Source organism: Xiphophorus maculatus, chromosome 12 (assembly GCF_002775205.1).
Source record: "Xiphophorus maculatus strain JP 163 A chromosome 12, X_maculatus-5.0-male, whole genome shotgun sequence".
NCBI lineage: Eukaryota > Metazoa > Chordata > Actinopteri > Cyprinodontiformes > Poeciliidae > Xiphophorus > Xiphophorus maculatus.
Window position 1 is genome coordinate 18,272,285 of NC_036454.1, and position 18,975 is coordinate 18,291,259.

The 18,975-nt window shown below is 43.1% G+C and overlaps 1 protein-coding gene across 1 annotated transcript in view; it reads right to left on the minus strand.

Moving 5' to 3' along the window:
* fam222a (family with sequence similarity 222 member A) overlaps positions 1 to 18,975 on the minus strand; it is a 65,307-nt gene that overhangs the window by 15,310 nt on the left and 31,022 nt on the right. Inside the window, exon 2 of the mRNA XM_005804030.2 lies at positions 13,444 to 13,586. Coding sequence (XP_005804087.1) covers positions 13,444 to 13,540 — 97 coding nt within the window. The 5' untranslated portion in view covers positions 13,541 to 13,586. The remainder of the gene's footprint in view (positions 1 to 13,443; positions 13,587 to 18,975) is intronic.

The window sequence follows — 18,975 nt, forward strand, 5'->3', positions numbered from 1 at the left end:
CTAAGTCCAACTGAAAATCAGTGGCAAGACTTAATTATTGATTATCATATACAGTATGTCTTCCAATCAATCTGACTGAACTTCAGATATAACATTGTACAAAAAGCTCAGTCTCCAAATGTACAAAACTGAGAGAGAGAGACAGAGGCCAAAAAACTGTGGCTCGACACTCAGGTGGGCTGAACACAAAGTCGTGCCACACTTTTCAGAATTTAATTTGTACATGTTATCATGTGCCATATACCTTCCACTTCACATATTTCACTATTTACTTTGGTCTTCCAACACATAAAATCCCATTAAAATACTGTCTGTGTCCATAAACTGACAAAATGCTAAAAAGTTGGGAATAATCTGTATAAATGTTTTGAATAGGCTCAGTATTTGAAGAAAGATGATGCATAATGTTTCAAACCAAAAACCCGTAATTAGTTGTTTGTTTGTTTTTTACTTTAAAGGTTGCAACCCAGGAAATGTGAAATACAACACCACATGGACACTGTCATGTTTACATTTTCTCATTAGAATTTATCTCCGAAGCCAGATGTAACAGAATCAGCAATGAAAATTAATTAGCTGGTTTGATGTGGCTGCCTCATGCTCTTTCCAGACAGACCTGGCTTTTATGGGCTGTGGAGGAAATTACTGAGAACTGATTGATCCTGAAGGACTCTGTACATATGGTCTGGCAGACACACATCTACACACATGCGCACGCCCCCACACAAACACACACATGGATAAATCCTGCCAGTTCTCACCTTTTACCCTCACCATGATAAAACCAGCAAACAATTCGTTCATATTCCATGTAGTTACAGTAAAGAATACAGAAAAAAAAAAGCTTATGTGTTATGTTAAAGTGCACAAGAACTGATGGCTTCTGCAAATCAGACACATACTGGAATACAAACTTGCACCCTCTGACCTCTGAAACACAGAAATTACATGCAGCAGATTCCCCCTTTGGATCTTTCTTTCTGTTTTATCCCGTCCCATCCTTCTCACTTCATCTCTGTGTTTTCTTTGTGCTTCTCTCAGGCTTCAAACCCCTTCTGTCTTTTCATCCCCCCACTCTTGTCTCTTCCGTCTCCCTCTCTGAGTAAGTGAGTTTCATCTGGGGTGCTTGCAGGGCGAAATCACCTCGGGGCAAACACTTTATTATCTGTAGTCAAAGCGTCACCACAAATACCATTCTACACACACAAGTGTCACTTTCCATTTGTCTGTGCTTGGGCTGCATTAGCAGAGCCCAGCCGGGCCCTGAGCCTCATCTCAAACGCGCCCACCAGGAGAAAGCTAACAGTGTGGGAAAGCTCTCGTCCTGCATTCCTACCTCATTAACACCTCTGACAGGACCAGTGTGGACTTACAGCCTGTCTGGGGAAGTAAGGCATCATAATTAAACATAACTTATCGAATGACAAAAATCGAGTCGCATTTAGGCGGACGTCTCATAATCCTGGTCTTAAATGTTAAATTTGAGTCAGCATCAGAGCGGACAATACCACAAGAGGCCACTATTCATATTAATTACCAATGATCTGGCTGAGGGTCTGGCAAAGCCAGCAGCAGTGGGCGCTTTCTGTCTGCGTTGAGCCTCAGAGGAATGCAGGCCAGCAGCAGCAACAGCAGCCCTGTCAGGGCTTTTGTAGGACACCCGTGCAAAACAACAAACACAAAAACTGGGGCAACATGTTTACCTCACACTATGCAACACCCTTCATGAGCAAAATGTCTAAACAAAACCAAAAACAGCTAACTCTGTGCTTGTTCCCATGTTAGTCAACAGCAAAGCAAGACAGAGAAAGAATTCAAAAGGTAAGATATGCACTGAAAGTTTTACACAATCTCTATTAACTTCCACCACTTTCGCCAAAAGTAATATAATATACTGTAGAAGTATATCTATTTAAAATACAATAAAAAATACTGGTTGATAAAACTCCCAAAGCTGTTCATTTAAGTGTTTATTCCTTTCTTTAAACTTAATTATAGCTCAAAGCTAATGATTACCCAGAGTTAGTTTTCTCAGAGAACCAGAACCTTACTTATGTTTAAAAAAAATACATTTTTGTCAGAAATGAAGGCTTACTGAAAAGTATATCCATGTACAGTAAAAGATACTTGATAATACTTGACCTCTTTTGCATAAATTACTGTATCAGTGCAGCTTGACCTGGACGTGTTGAGGAAATCCAGGTTGTTATGACAACAGTCAGGAATCTTGATTCCGTCTCTCATCTTCCTCTTTACAATATTGTACTTTCTCTGTGGGGTGCAGGTCACGGGACTTTATTGACCAATCAAGCACAGTGATATAAAACGGTTATTAAAGCAGACATTGGTACTTTTAGCAATGTGGGCAGGAGCCAAAGGAACTATTGTAATCAGCACCTCCATAAAGATGCCAACAAAGAGAAGCATTAAAATGTCCGGGTGGACGGCTGCTCTGACTTTGCTCTAGATAAAACAGAAGACCAGGATATGACATCTATCCCCAAATTATCAGTGAAAAAAATGTACTTTCATTTGCAATGAGGACGCTGAATCACTGTCAATGTAATGCGAATCTCCCCAAAAACTCTGGGGTTCACTTCATATTCCCCTGTTGCTTGTGTGACTTTTTCAACCACATGTCCTTTCCCTCAACTTAATATACTTGCATCAAAGCTTTCTATAAAGTCAAGTCAGCAGTCTTTCACATTATTGTGTAAGTCAGAATATGGCTGTGGCACAATATTTTTGTGCTCAAAATCCTTTTTTAATTGTCCTCCCTTTAATTAATCCAATTTTTTTGAGAAACTGAACTTTGGGTATCAGTTATTTGTATCACATAATTATCCAAATAAATGCTTGAACTATATCACTGTGCAATGAATCTACATATCTTCATTTAAGCTATAGGACAGATTGCCGAAATATACTTCTCAATGATATTATAATTGATTGAGATGAATCTGGAAATGAGAGACACTTTAATTGCAAAGCTGCTTACTGTTTAATACTAATATTTTGCTATAGTGGGCTTATTTGAGTGCATGGCTTGGTATAGATTGTGAAAGGTAGCCCCCCCTTCCCGGCTTGTCTCTGACGAGGCAGCTCCCTGGACTGCACTGGCCACCCTCATTGTACATACAGCATGGTCTGGAAAGCAGAGCTTTATCAGCAAATACCCCTAGTCAGCACGAGCAGCAGGGCAGTTATGCGCTGCGACTGGCACACCAGCCGATATTGTCATGTGCGATTAGGCCAGTGCTCATGAGCCTGTGAACTCATTCCCTTGGCATCAAAGTCAACGCCACCTCCTACCCTCCTCCATTTGTATCGCCGCCTCTGTGCTGCCCTCTCCTCCGTCCCCTCGTTGTTCCATTTCACATTTAGTCTCGCTACTTCACAGTGAACCCAGAGTGAACCTCCTTAAAAGCTCTACTCTGCTGAAAACAGTTCCAAAGTGGAGCTAAAAACATCAGGGAGGACCGGTTTCATTTTCCAAAACAAATCTCTGCTGCTTAATTAACTCCATCCAGAGAGGTCAGCCTCAAGTCGCAGTCAGCCAGTGCAGCGGAGGAGCCACTGGTGCCAGTTGTTTTGTCTTGACACACCTCAGCAGATGACAAAGCTGATAGAGATTGAGCAGAACTGGAGACTCACAGGAGACAGATAAACCACGAGGTCAGTTATGGGGAAACATCAGGAGGAGGAAACAGAGATTAAAGCGTTCAGTGAGGAGACGGAGAACAACACAAAGCAAAATGACAGAGAAAGATTTGTGCCGGGTCCTCCTTGTCCTGCCTCTAGGAGCATATGCCACGCTGTGATACTATTTTCTCAAAGGGAATGTGTGTAGGGCCGAGAGCCAGCATCGTTCTCAGCCGTGCACAAACCTAAATGGACATGGCAACAACACAAACATGCTCACAGGTTTGGAGCAAAAGACCCCAGAGGTGGAGATAGCACGGCATGCAGAGATAAGAGCAGGAACTAGTGCAGAAAGGAGAGAAGGATGGAAAAAAGTGTGTTGGGGGGGAGGGAGAGTTGAGGGGAGGCTGCAGGCGCCCGAGCAGGGCTGTCAGACTGGAGGAAGTGCTAGTGTGCAGGCCTGCAGGTAAATGGAAGAAGAAAGGCGCCTGCAGGCTGCCCGAGGCAAGCCTGGGCCCTTCTGTTCTATCATTTAGGAGACAAGTCCTCCACTGATTCCCAATTAATATTTAACACCGTGCAGACAACAAGGTACTCCACAGCAGTACACATGCCAACGAGAGGAGAAGCAAGGAGAGAAAAAGACAGGAGATGAAGAGGATCTAGGGATGCATAAATGGATTCACTCTGAGTGAGATGAAACAATATTTTGAAACACTTAATGTCAGTGAGGTAGGGCTTTAACAGAAGTAGCACCTTTTATTTTTAATCAATGCTTAAAGCTTGAATATATGTGTCTTAATGGGACTGCAGTGACAGCTGACTGACAAAGTGATGATTTCTAGTCTGTGTGTTGAGTTTGGGGTCTAACAAAGATGTCTGTGACATTTACAGGTTTACTGAAAAAATACTCTGCCAAAGTATTCATACACCACTTTTCACCATTCTACCTCAAACGTCAAAGTATAAACATAAATATCTTCCATTAAAACAAGATTTATGCTGTAGAGCTCATGAATAATTTCTCCTGTTAACAGATTCTTCCGCTGGAACTTGAGATATTGTTTCATAAACACATTTTATTTGAGAGTATCAGATTAAACAGTGGCGACTGAAAACAGTTGCACACCACACATTGTAATATAAAGGAGAAACCAGGCATTCGATTTTGAATTCACACCTCTCCAAATGAACCGAGTTTCAAGGCAGATAAACTAGAGTTTGATTAAAGCAGATCAAACAGGGCTGTTGTTAATGCACCCCTAACTGTTACTATTTCTTTTTAGCAGTAGTTTTTGCAGAGTGATAACAGGAAATGTGCTTGAAAGACTCGAGTATCATCAACAAAAGAGTTGGAACCTGCAACTCAGGGTCAGGACAGGACACACCCTGAACCTAAAACCATCCCTGTATTCAAATATGATGACATTGCTGGTGCATGCGGAGATGGCCTCTAGGAGAGTGCAGCAGAAGAGCAAACCATGGGAAGTGTAGTTAAATTTCCCAGAGGATTAATGACGTGAACAAAATGCAGTGGTCAGTTTGAACTTCTCTGCCAAACCTTCTTCAGTATTAGAGCAGATTGAAAAACCAAAGAAAGGGATGGACCTAGGTTATTGACGGCAACAGATGAAAGCACTACTTAAGCTTTCTTTTACAGCATGTCTTCTTGTATATTTTCTATTCACATTTTCACCCTTCATAGCTTACACATACTGTGTTAGAAATCCAAATGTTTAACCAAAGCAATGTTTGAGTTTAGGTTTTACCCAAACACCCTGCCAGAAACATGCAACATCTACTCAGCTGCTCTCCCAGAGAGCACAGCATGCTCTGCAAAGACACAACCTGCGTGTCATTTCCTGTGGGACAGCAAGGGGCTGCACACAGTCGCTCCTGTCCTCCAAGCCACCCCCACGCTCTGGCAGGCGAAGACAAGAGGGCGATGAAGCTTTGCACCTGGGACGCCCAAATGCCAGTTTGGAGGCTTTGGAACAAGGACCCTGCTTTTGAACCCAAGTCCTGCTGTGACCAAATCTACAGTAGACTTCCTCCTCTTCCCCCTCAAGCTCACCTCTCGGGGCTGTGAGATGGCTCAGCCCCCTGTGCATGCAGCAGAAGGCGGAGGGGCAGAGGGAAGGCATGGCTCTGTGGGGCACCGACAGCCGGAAATGATTCTCCGTGTGCCAGCGCTGAGACACCAGCACAGCAGAAAGAGGGTGAGTTACGGAAGAGGTAAGATTAATACAACAACTATCATGTGGCCATCTCTCTGAAACTAACTGCGACTCTAAGGTTACGTTTACACGAGACCGCTGCTTGGAAGCTGCTGGTATTTTTGGATGTTGAATGGAAAAAGTTCCATGTTTAGATGGCACCGTCAAGATAGATTGAGTCAGCAGTAGTTGACATGCCAGGCCACTATACGTCACTGTGATTTTAACATATCATCAGACGTAAAAGCACTTTTGAGCAACACAATGCTCACTGCCATTGTTTTTTGTTATCTACTCATGCACGGGTAAATAAAATCTATCCGTGCGTTCTGCACATGTACACTTTCACACCTGTGGAGTGCTTCACACCTCCACAGGGGGGCATTACAGAAAAGTTTCGCTCTCAAACCTGGCATCAAAAAGTGCTAGTGTGAGAGACTCCGGTCACTGTTGTTGCGTAAAAGAGTGGCTGGATCGCAACAAAAATGTTACGGTGTAACAGAAGAGTGGGTCTGTGTAAACGGGGCCTAAAATTCCTGGATTTCACAATCTAAAGATCTGGTGAAAATGTGATTGCAGCAGTCCGTCTAGTGGGACTGCCTTAGACATTGATGAAGGGAGTTATGGATCCTACGGATAGCCGACTGTCACCCTTTAACGTAAAAACCTCCTGACCTCTGCTTCTGCTTCAGCAGAATGGGGAGTAATGACAGTTTCAGTGGGCCTCCTGTGGAATTTCAAATGGGAGTGAGAAATGAGGTGGTTCAATCAGTGGGAAAAGGTCAAGTGCATGCAGATTCGCTCTCCCTCGCCATCTCCATTCCTTTTCCCCCAGTTCGCTGCTGAGGCAATCAGGGTAAAGGTTGTTATTTCTGCTGCTGCAGCTGCCGGTGACCATGCTTAAATATTCATCTGAAAAACACTCCCCATCTCACTTTTTCTCCCAGACAGCAGCCGTCGAGGTGCTGTGCCGCAATCTGATATGGCTGGCTAATTCTGCTGTTATGTTCCACACCGTCTCAGAAAAATGGTAGAGGAGAGTTGGCTGGAGGTCGTTACCTGAGCATATTACCTCAGTTTAGGGGAAGAGAAGCAGCTAAAAAGCAAAGTCAAACTAATGGCTCTGGCAGCTTTGCCTGCAGAGGCACAGGGCTATTAGGAAAACTACAATTCCCTGGTGAACCTCCGTGTCATGTCCTGAGGCTGAGTGTGACAAGGCCCGGTTGTCTCTGTCGATCAAGCTCTAGGAGGGCTGAACCCGGCTTGACATGGAATGAACCTGGGATATCAGGCTCTGTGGGAAATTTCATTTACACCTGGCTGATTGGCACAGTGGGCCTCCGGGCTGTTGTCACAGAGGGTTATGGCTACAGGTGGGCTAGTCTGTTACCGTGTGCAACAAGGCAGAGTTGGGGATAAACTCTACCCCAGTTGATTGGAGGCTGTATTTACCAGGAAACAACCTGAAATTTTTGATTTCTTTCTGATATAATTAAAATGATGGGGTTATTTTATTCTAAAAGTATACCAAATCACTATGTTTGTGCTTGGACTTGAACACCTGGTTCAGACTTCAGTCTGAACCAGTGACAGGACAAATCTGGGAGCAGCGGTGAGCCGTGTGGTTAACAAGGGCAGCATCTACACTGGGCCCAGATAAAATGTGCACACACAATGTGACAGCTTCTTTCTGAGAAAATGTCATCCAGGCACAAATGCGACTGCTAAAGAATTAAACAAATGAAAACCTGCCGGAATCTGAAAAATAACCAGGCAGAAATATCTCCATCAGCCAGTCAAGTGACAGATTCTGGACCTGTTATTCTTAAGCTGACATGTGGCGGAGTAATTGGAGTCTGGGCCAAGAGGAGAGGGAGAGTGGCAGAGTCGAGGTGGGGGCTGGTGGGGCCTCCTGTCCAGCCACCTCAGTGTTACTCATCGCTGGGCTGGCTCAAGTCTCCTTTCTGGTACAGGAGAAATGTTAAGAGGAGCAGCACAGAGAACCTGTCTGATGATCACATCCTTGAATGGCCAGAAATGGGTGGAAGCTAATAATTTTAGGTTTTTGATCAGTGACCACAGATGAGTGCTTATCAGATAGCACTCAAAACAACACTCCTCTGTGGAAGGGAGATGATTCAAAGTTAGCCATTTTCAACATCAATGAGGTGTTTAAAGACGAAGCTGAAAGAAGCAGAAATGATGTAAGATGCTTCCTGGATGCCGGCTACTTTTAAACATTACAGATGTAGTTACATTTCAGCAGATTACAGGAGATTACCAAAAAATGACCAGCAATTATAACAAGGGTTGTTTTTTAGAACCAATGCTTGTTTCACGTTATTTTGTTATCTTTTGAGAGATCCATGTTCTGATTCTCTACTAGAAACAAATTTCTCAGATGAATTAAACTAATTTTAAATATAGTAAGACCTGCTGAACTAACTGTACTAAATGCGACAGTTTAAATGTTAGTTCTGTAATAGTTTGTTTGGAAATATTGAAATCCTGTTTAACTGCAGGGCTGTGTAACAACGACTTCCCTCTTTCAAACAATGTGATGTTGCCTCTTGTCCTAATTATTGGTCAAAACAACAGTAAAGCTTCTTTATTCAACATATAACAGCAAAAGGAGCTTTTATTCCAGTCATTTGAACACAGCTAATATTTACAAACAAAGGATATTGTAAGAAAATAATTATCTTTTTCAATATGAGACATGTTAGATTTCCAGGTGTGCAAAAGATGTGGTAAATCAGTGATCTGAAATTGGCCACAAAAATCTCAGATCAGTCCATCTTCAGTTTAACGGTTTTACCTTGAGGCTCTCACATCAAAGGGTGACAATCAAGGGAAGAGATGGGTGAAAAAAATGAGATGGCCACTGGCTCAGGATGGTTGGGGTCAGTGCCATCCATTCACCCCATCTCTCCCCACAGGGCCTCTCTGTCTCTATCTCATCCGTCTGGATGGGTGCCCTCTCTCTGGGGCATGACACTGTGAGAAGCCCTGGCTCTGCTACCGTTTCTGCCTTTCATGTCTCCATCTAGGGCAGCGGTATAGAGACGCGGAGCGGAGGACGGAGGAGAAGGTGGGGGTTTGGGGGTGGCTACAAATGTCACCCATAAGCGGGGATTTAATTAAAAATGACAGGGGCTGGTGCTGGAGAGTGCAGCCACATATGCGAGGAATTTGGGTGCAGTGAAAGCAAGTGCCTATGATTTATAATTCAAGTAATGCTCTACACTCCTTTTAATTCTACAGCCAAAGAGAAAAATATCAAAAGGCTGCCCCTGTGAGGCTAATCCAATATGATATTTTTAAGGGCAGGCGGTCAATAGCTCTCTGAAAAGCCAGCTTCTCTGTCTCCCTTTCTGCTTCTGTCTTTTCTCCACTTGTCTGTCTCTCCCCATCTCACTCTGCTGCCTCCCTCCCTCCTTTCTCTCCCAGTGCACTCCTCGCTCTCCAGTACACCACCCCGCCCCTTTCAAAGCCCAGACTCGGAGCGGGCTGTGATAATGGAAACATCCCGCTCTCCGCCTCCCGTTTCTCCTGCTAAGCTCTGTGCGCTCGGGGGAAATTGATTGTCTGGCTAGCCGATCTGAGCGCTTCCAGCTGATGGTAGAGCCAGTTAAGTCCTTTTTTATTGAGGGTATGAGGGATTTTTAATGGGAGTCGCATCAATGAACTGTGCAGCCACTCAGCATCTGCATGCAGGGGTTTTTCTTTTAAAAAAAAAAGCTTCTTCTCGTGCTCTCATCCCGACTACACACACACACTCTTAAAATGTTTCAGTAAAGGACAGCAGATGCAAATGGCACCGCTCACTCTTTCCTCCCTGCCAGGTAATCCCCCTCCAGTGCTCCCACTCTGAGTTTGAAGGCTGTGCTCTCCTCCGCAGCCTGGGTCACCTTACCCACGACCAGACTCCATTCTAGAAAATCTGGGCCACGACCAATCAGTCATGAGGACCCGGCTCTGTGAGGCGACCTGAGTTTGCCCACTCCAGCAGCCAGACCCACTGTCTGCTTCTCTGAACCCCTTCCGGGTTTGGACGAACAATCGCCTTATTGAGGCCAAGTGCTGCACAGTGGTGGAAATCCAACACTAACCACCCCCTCCCACCCAAGGACAGAAAGAAGGCTATTATGTCCAAACATCCTCATTATGAACCTCGGACTCGGCCGCTGTAGCAGTCCTTCAATCAAAGGGTTTAACAGGTGGGCAAGTGGAGCTAGCCATAGAGGGTCAGTAAGAGGGAGGGGAAAGGGGAAAGAGTGGAGACTGTTCTTTTTCTCTATTGATTTGAGTCCTAACTCACACTGGCTGCTCCTCAATAAAGAACCTTGAGAGGAAGTGGGCTAATCCTGTGAAATTGGAAGTGGGGAATCGATTAAGAGCACTATTGAGGATTTCCTCCATTTCTCCTTCCTCCCCCTCCGTCTTTTTGCCTTTACTAATTTTATTTTCAACAGTCCATCTTCCTCCCTCCCCCCTCTCAGTTCGCCGTTCCCTGAAACTTCATTAGTGAACAACGGTGAACCTTTTCTCAGATAAGGAGCCACACCTTCCAACCGACCACAGAGCTTCATAATCTCAAGTTTCCTCTCTCTTTCTCTCTCCTTTAGATCCTTATGACTCATCCGAACAGAAACAAGAAAAAAGTGAACTCCAGATCTGAGAACAAAAGTAGCACAGAGTCACCTTGTTGGTGCTGGTTTCTGTAACAGACTACTGAAGGGTTATTTAATCAGAGAAGTAACTTGTTGGTTAGTAAGAAGCCAAGTTACTACAGTATGAAATATTCATATAGATGAATGAATCTAGAGCCTTGCTAAAGTATCAAACACTTTGAACATTCACATTTTTTCACGTTAAAATGACAAACCTGAGTGTGTTTTAGTTGTATCATATATAAATATATATAAAAAGTCAACCCAAGGTCATGAAAAGTTGTAAAATTGGATAAAATTGGAAAATGTATTTTTTTTACAAGAAAAAAACAGAAAAATATGAGTTTATATTAATATTCATCTCCTTTTCTATGATACCCAAAGATAAAATCCTGCACAGATGCTTCAGAGATCTACTGCTCAGGTGGGGGATTCTATTGAAAGTTGGAAGGTTGGTCATGTGCGCGATAAATCTGACCTTTTTATTTTTCAGTAAATGTGCCAGAGAACACTGTGCATCGTAATAAACACACCGTCCCCCGGGGGACTGTAGTGGAAGCATCATGCTGTGGGACACTTTTCTTTAGCAGGAACATGGAAGTTGGTCAGAGTTGATGGGGTAGAGGAATAGAGGAAGTGCAGGTTAATCCTGGAAGAAAAACTGGATGAAAAGGAGCAAAAAGTGCATTTCTGAAATGCCACATTTTTCAGCTTTTTAGCAATAAAACAATTAAAGCCATGTATCATAATCCTTCCACCTTACAATTTGTACTTTGTGTTGATCTATCAAAGAGATCTTACTATTCTCACTCATTCTGGTTCTGTGTCTTATGCCTCATTCGATAGGTTAGATTATCCTGAATTATCTCTGTAGTTATGCTGCTGTTGGTTTAGGCTACAAACTGACCGCTTTTCTCCACTTTCTTCTTCTACTGCTCTCAAGTGTGCATTTCTTGTTGTTATTTGAACTGTAAACTTTTTGCATTGTCTTGGGTTTTTTTCTCTCCAGGGCAGCTACATCTGGTCTAGTGTTATGTTTGGCTCTGGTACTTTCCTGGAAGAGGCCATTGGCTGTGAGAAAGCTATCAACAACTAATGGTTCTCTCACTCCTGCTATTAACTTTTTACTTTTCATGAACATAAAAAGTACTCCTACATCGTCAATTTATTTTTTGTATGTCCACTTTGTCTCCTCAAACTCCCCAGTCAGTCGTGACTCGTTACAGATGGACTTTTAAGTCAGGTTCTGCTGGAGTCTTTTCTCTCTACGATCGCTCCAAGCATGTTCAGTATGAGGGATTGTTGCAATGCAAGCGATTGTCCACTGTTGGTCCAGGAGGACTGCAGACTGCAAGTCAAGGACTCGATGCAATTTGCTGGGTTTCCTTAGATAAAAACTTTTGGAACTACCTTGAATAATGAACTGACCATAATGCAACGTTTGAGGATGAATTGGAATGGATGTGTGACTGAACTGAAATGACTGGTTTGTACAGTGCCTTGAGATGACTTTTTTTGGTGAACTGATTCTTTGAAAGATGATTCCTTTGTAACTTTTGAGTAAAATCACTTGATTCATTGTGCCCATCAGGAGGATTTACAATCAGCTTGTAGAAGCTCATGTGTTTTCCATGTAAACAGCAGCTGAGATACATTCAAGGACAGTTTACTACAGAGAAAATTAACACTTTTCTCACTTATTAAAAAGGTGCTTATCTAAAGCACCTGGGAGAAATTCACTTTCCTGATGGCTGCAGCTCTCTCTAATCCCAACCGGGTTACAACCAGCTCTGTGAGGCCTTTTACAGTTTTCCACCCTCGTTCTCCTCTGTCCCTTTACTGCATTTTGTGAGCAGACAGAGGACGGTGCTCGGGGAACAAACGCAGCAGCTGCCACGCTTTAGATGCGGCCGGCACATCCAGGGCCAGACACTGTAAATGTTTACAGACCCTGAGGGTCAGCGAGGCCAGTGAGGCCCGTTAAACAGTGTCTGTTCAGCCCTGTTGTCACGACTGCACAATCAGCACAGTTAAACAGCCTCCCCCACAATGAGTAGCCAAACAATTCAGCAATCCAAGGTCTAAGTGCAAATTGAATAAAACTGTTTAGAATTCCACAGAGTGGCGAGGGAACAAAGTGACAACAATGGAAACTTTTCGTTCACCTCACTGTCCTGGTGAACCACTGACCTCCAACATTCAGCAGGAGCAGCAGATTAAACAGAAACAACAAACACACAGGGTTCCTACACATCTGTCAAGGAAGTTTTTTCATCCTCGGCTCTCCGGATTTGTCAGTCCTTAATGGTCCTTGTGAAATTTAAAATACGATAAACATGCTTATGACGGGCATTTTTACAGTGTGGTGACAGAAGAGAAGAAGGATACAAAAAAGGAGAGAAAGGAATGTTAAAAAGAAGGATGGAAAGACAAAAGGAGGGCAAGAAATAGGGGCACAAGAAGGAAATGGGGAAAATATGCAAGGACATGAGGAAGAAATTAAGTTGTAAAGGAAGGAAAGACAGAAAGAAGGCAGGTGTTACCGAATGATAGCAGAATGGATAAAATGAGGAAAGAAAGGAAGGCAAAAAGGAAAGAAGGAAGAACAGATACAAGGAAGAGAATGATGAAGCTAGGACACAAAAATGAGATTAAGTATACCAAGAATGAAAAAGAATAAACAAATGAAGGACAATTAGAAGAATGGACATTTAGACACACAAAGTCTTGAAGTCCAAATATTTTTCCATGCTCTTCTTTTTCCGTACTCATCCAGGCCTGGAAAATACTGAAATCAAATTCAGTATTTTTTTTTCAGACTTAGGTTCAGTAGGTAACCTAAACATAGGCATCCTTAGTTGGAGCAGAGCCGAACACCTGACGCCCGCCAATCACTCGTGTTGTTAACTTACATTTCCGTCCGAGGACTTGCGGCGGCTCCAAGGTCTTGCTGGCACACACCGGGTGCTGGGGCGGCGGGTTCTGCCTCCTCTGCAGACAGGCCAGCATGGCGAGGTGGGCACAGTATTACGACCGGGGGAGTTCTGCGGACAACCTGAGTCAGGAAAAAAAACAAAAAATAAGGACGGATGTTAAAGCAAGTAAGGTACGAGGTCAAAGCTGTGCATGGCCGGGTCTGGGAGCCACCGGGGGCTTTCTCACCGAGGATTTAATTGGGAAGCATGCCTACAGCTGCCTGCCTCTCAGCTCTGTGTGTTGAATGATAAACACACACCTGCAGAGTGTGGAAGTGGGGGGTGGGTGGGCACTGTTGACACGGGAGCAGAGCAGAGTCCAGAGCAGTCACTCTGCAGCTTCAAACAGCATATCCACACAGCCATTCAACCGCATCTCCTGTCTGTTGCTCCGAAAAAACCTTTCACAATCACAGAGAAAATAGCAACACTCAGCCACATTGGGCCACATTCTTTCCAGGGCGGTGTGGATGTGGTGATTGATGGCGTTATCTATCGAAAGCAAAAAAAGAAAAGGGAATGCTGAGAAAACAGCAGTCGGTCTGCTACAACTTAACATGCAACAGCTCAGGGGGACTGTCAGGGAAGGCCTGGGGCCCTGAGCTGCGTCTGGATGTATGTGTTGAACTGTACAGTCGCATGTGAAAGTGTGTGTGTGAGCAGATGTGATGGGATGGGAGGGGAGAGACTGCCAACCGTACATCAGGGCTAGTGACGGCACTAATCAATCTCCCTCTAGGCCATAAATCTCCAACTCTGCTCCCCGCCGCCACCTTCACTCAGGAACACAGAGGCAGAGGCGACTGGTCTCCTCTCAAAAAGCCCATCGCATTCCCAGAGGAAACACAAGACGTGGTCAGATATAAATATGAATATATATATATATACATATATATATGAAAGAAAGCTGAATAACAACCCTGAACAATCAGAAACCATGGAGGGTATCATTCATCAGGAGCATCGCTGTGTCACACAACACAATGATGACTGATTACAAAGTCTTCCACTTGCATTATGTGGCAGATAAAAGCAGCCGAAGCAACTATTTGAGTCCAGAAAGTGTTTTTATAAGATAAGGATCCAAATTTACTCCTGTATTTTTTACACAGCATGCTTTTACTGAAGCCCAGTTTTACCTACAATGGATAATGGTCACATTTAGTAGCAAAAGAAAAAGGACTGTGGCTTTAATCTTGGCACCGCCTGCGTGTGAGTCGCTTTTTTCCAAAAGCATCAGCACGAAACACTATTGTTTCAATCCAAGCCCGTCTCCTCCCATATTAAAACGCAGAGCAGAGGCAAATATTTCATGTGTGCTTTCAGAGCAGGCGTCTCCGGCTACGATGCGTGGCAGAGTATTGAAAAATGATTTCTCACGCGCATGTCACAGCCGAATCCTCTGCTATTTATTTTCTCAGTGAATTACTAAACGAACATTTAGCCACCTGCCATCAGTCCATTACTGGCTTTCATAGATTATCATTGTATTATGAAAGAAAACAATTGCAGTGATTACACGATGAATTAATGGCTGGTCATGCAGCTCTGGGTCCTCTTCCTGCTCATTTAAAGGTTATACAAATGCAGAACACTGCTGCAAATGGTCGTAAATTTCAAGCAATTGTTAAAGCATTCAATCAAAAGAGCTCCTCAAATGATGTGATGTATCAGCAGTATTTGATCAAAGTGAGAAATATAAAATGTCTCCTCGTACTTATGCATGTCCAGGAACAATATAATAATTGTGCTTTTCCCAGCTGAACCCACAGCCTTTCATTCAAGGTACTTGCAGGCTGAGCGATGTGCAAGTGAATCGAATCTATTGCCTAAGTATTTAACATAAATAATGGGTACTGAGTTGCAGTTGCAAGCTGTATTTTACTGTGCTTCACATCCTCCATTGCTGCTTCACTGAGTGACACAGAGCACAGGCACAATGGGAGGAGCGCAGCAGAGTACATGTGCCGTACTGTTTTGACATGCAAACATCACTTTCATTGTGTGTTGTCCACACTGACTCCATACAAGTGCCTAGTCTGCAGCAGCCTCAAAATGACAAAATAGTATACCTATCATTTGTCTCAGTGTGAAATAAGTTCCCTCTAGCTGGCTATTTAAAAATAAGATAATAATAGTTTGAACGACTCTTCGAAAGGAACAGATCCACATGATCTGGCTCCATTTAAACAGTCGTAAATCTCATCTCTGCATCACAGTGTGAAGCTGACTCCTATGGAGCACCCAGCGTATGCTGCTTTGGACTAAAAAGCACACCAGCGCTATAGATTTTTCACAAGAGCCTCCTAGGCGGCGGTAATGTGCCAGTTTGTCAACTGTCTGCTCACAGGAGGAAAGGAAAGTGATAAAACAGAAAAGTAAAGTGACCTCACACACACACACAACAATTTGTTATTTCTGTCCTTGGGATAAATAATCGATTAATAAAAGACAAGAACCATCCAATCTCCCTACACTGTAGTTCTACAGACAATCATATGTTTTGCTTTACTTCTGGTTTGCTCTGAGTCATTTTTCTCTTTCTGGTGTCTGTTTGGAGCCAACCTTTGAAGGGGAAGTATTACTGTCACAAAAGTCTGGATGGACCCCAGTGGGGGGACAACACAACAAAAAGTCATCAAAAACAGGGGTTAGAGATAAGACAGTGTTACATTGTGAAGGATTAGAGGGTTTCAACAGTCACATAATCATTATTAATAATCATTAATATCATTAATAATGATTAATAATAATGAGGAATACTGGCTGCCAGTGCTAAATGAGCTAACTATTAGCTGGATGTATTCAGTATTCAGGAGTATCTGTTGGTTTTTTTTTGTTTGTTTTACTTGTTACTATTTTGTTAGATTTTTTGGACTTCTGGTCTTGTAGCCAGAGGTCTGGCTAAACTCAGCAGAACAGCTAAAATACAAGGCTGAAGGACTTAGACAAGTTAGACAAGAGTCAAACCTTCACAATAAAAGGCTTAATCATATACATATAATATGCTATAAAACTCAAATAGCATATAAAAGGTAATTAAATCAGTTTATGGAGCCCTCAGACAAATGGTCAGGCTACCTTTATATATGAGATAAAAACAAGAGGATGTTTAGCTCCAACATAATTATTACTAAGGTCTCGTCTTGTCCTCATGAAGCTGATATTTTTCATCAACTCACCTCTGGGCATATTGACACACTCCTACTGCTCTTAGCATTAGCAGTAATTCTCCTACAACTCCTACTACTAGTAGTAGAAATAATGTTGAAACGCTTATGCTGACAAGAAGGTAAATTCTGATGAATTTAGTCATGAAAGTTATGGTGCAAACTTTTTATGCAGGTATTTGCTATTATTTAGAAAGAGTAAACTTCACCTGAGCAGTGATGTTTTTCAAACTTAAATTAAGGAGTTAGAAAATACACTTTGACACACATCGTACTGCTAGAATGTTTTTGAAAATGCTTTTGGCAAAATTCTGCAAACTGATTGAAATCTGTTTAGAAATGTTTTCATACTCAGGCAATCATAATCAGGATTTTACAGCTATTTTTTAAACATCATTGCAAAATCTTAATGCATCAAAAGATTTGAAAAGCATTTATTTATTTCCAAGCTTCATGCAGAGTAATGCGCAAAATATTGTAATTTTAAAGAGTATAGAATAGTTTTTACATCCCCCGATTACAAAAAACAAATCTTTACCACAACCATTTTGCTTGTCTTTTAACATGAAATATGGCACAAAAGCCCATTTAATTGTTCTATAACTGAAGCCAAAATATTAATTGTTAAAGGTCATAAAGAGGCCAGGAAAACATGGATGAACACTTCAAATACCTCAGTCTTTCTTCCAGAAAATACTTCTTTTTAAAAAACAACAACTAAAAAACATTTTTCTCCAGACATTACATTTGACCCTGGACCCTAAGGCTTCTACAATGCACTTAACACTCGAAGTCACATGAGTATTTTTAAAGCCTGTCACCAGCCGCACAAAACAACACTTTTAGCACAAAACTGACAGTGAGAAAAGCACTAAAATGCATCTCCCTGATAAATCTAAGCAAATTAAATCGCTGCACAACCTCAGTTCACCCCCTCTCTCTTTCACACACGCACACATGTTGCAGATGGAAAAGAGGGACCACTCTATGTCTCGCCAGGTGCTCAGGAAAAAAAATAAAATAAAAAAAAGAGGTCGCTCACAGTGCCATTTCCTCTCGCACACAGGCAGCCCTGGCCCAAACACACTGGTACTTTGAGCTCATTACTGCCTATTCACATAATCCTTTCTCTGTGTTCTCTCTGCAAGGATACTAATTTCCCAACGAGCCCATCCTCACAGTCCATTTGTTCAAAGATAGTGGTTGAGAGAGGGGAAGCAGACACGTGGTGGAGATTGAGACTAAAAGCTGGCCTTAACGGGGAGGGTTGGGGGGATGCCGGCACACTTTTCCCCTCCCTGAAATGAAAGACAATCGTGTAACTACCCTCCATTTTTCTCCATTTGCTGTACACCAAATGTATTTGGAGGCATTATACTTTGCTAAAGGAGACTGGCTCTTTTTTTCCAATTCAATTTCAGGAACCAATTTACCGCTATTATTGCCTTTAAGAGCGAGGCAAAAGGAGCAAGTCTTCAGCTTGTTTGTCATGTCCTCCTTTTCCCCTCATCTTCTCCCATTAGGTTATTGTGCTACTTAGCAGATGTCCATCAGTGGCAGGAAATTATCCCCGAAACCAAACGCCTGCGACCCGTCACCCAGCTGCCCTGAAAACAGCCCGTCTTGCCGAGGTCAATCTCTGTGAAGGTGCTAGGTTTTCTGTGTGTGCGTGGGTGTGCACACCGACCGCTCAGAAACACCACCTGCACTTCACTCGTACATCAAATCCACTGGGTCTCCTATTACACCAGTGCAGAGATATCTCAAAAGCTAGGATGTCTGTCGGATCCATCCCCGTTCTGCTAACGCCGCTGCAGGGTTCGCAACGGAAGCGGGAGGATCAGTCCCTTGAGATGAAGGAATAAGCTGGAATCAGGAGGCAGTGGGCTTGGCGGAGGGCTATTTCTTAGTTAAAAGGTTCTTAAACTGCAGAGGAGATCAGAGGAGATGGCTCTCCGCGCCCAAAGCTGTCTACTCAGATAAGCATCCTGCCAAGTGCGGGGTGGAACAGGGTGGTCATGGGTGAACAAACGCTGGCGGTCTGTCGGCGTGTGTGTGTGTGGGCGTGTGCGTGGGCGCATGCGTGTGTGACTGGGTGTGTGTGCGTACTCAGGTACACATGTTTTAGGTGAAAGACAGAGCATAGCAGATGATACTCAGTGATAGCTAAACTTAGTACCTTATGGTTTTACATGAACAGTTGCTAAATAAATATTTGGTTTCCGTGGATCATGAAGAAATCTCCTGACATTAGTCTATCTGGAATCAACATTGAAGCTTGGAGTTTAAGTATGAGGTC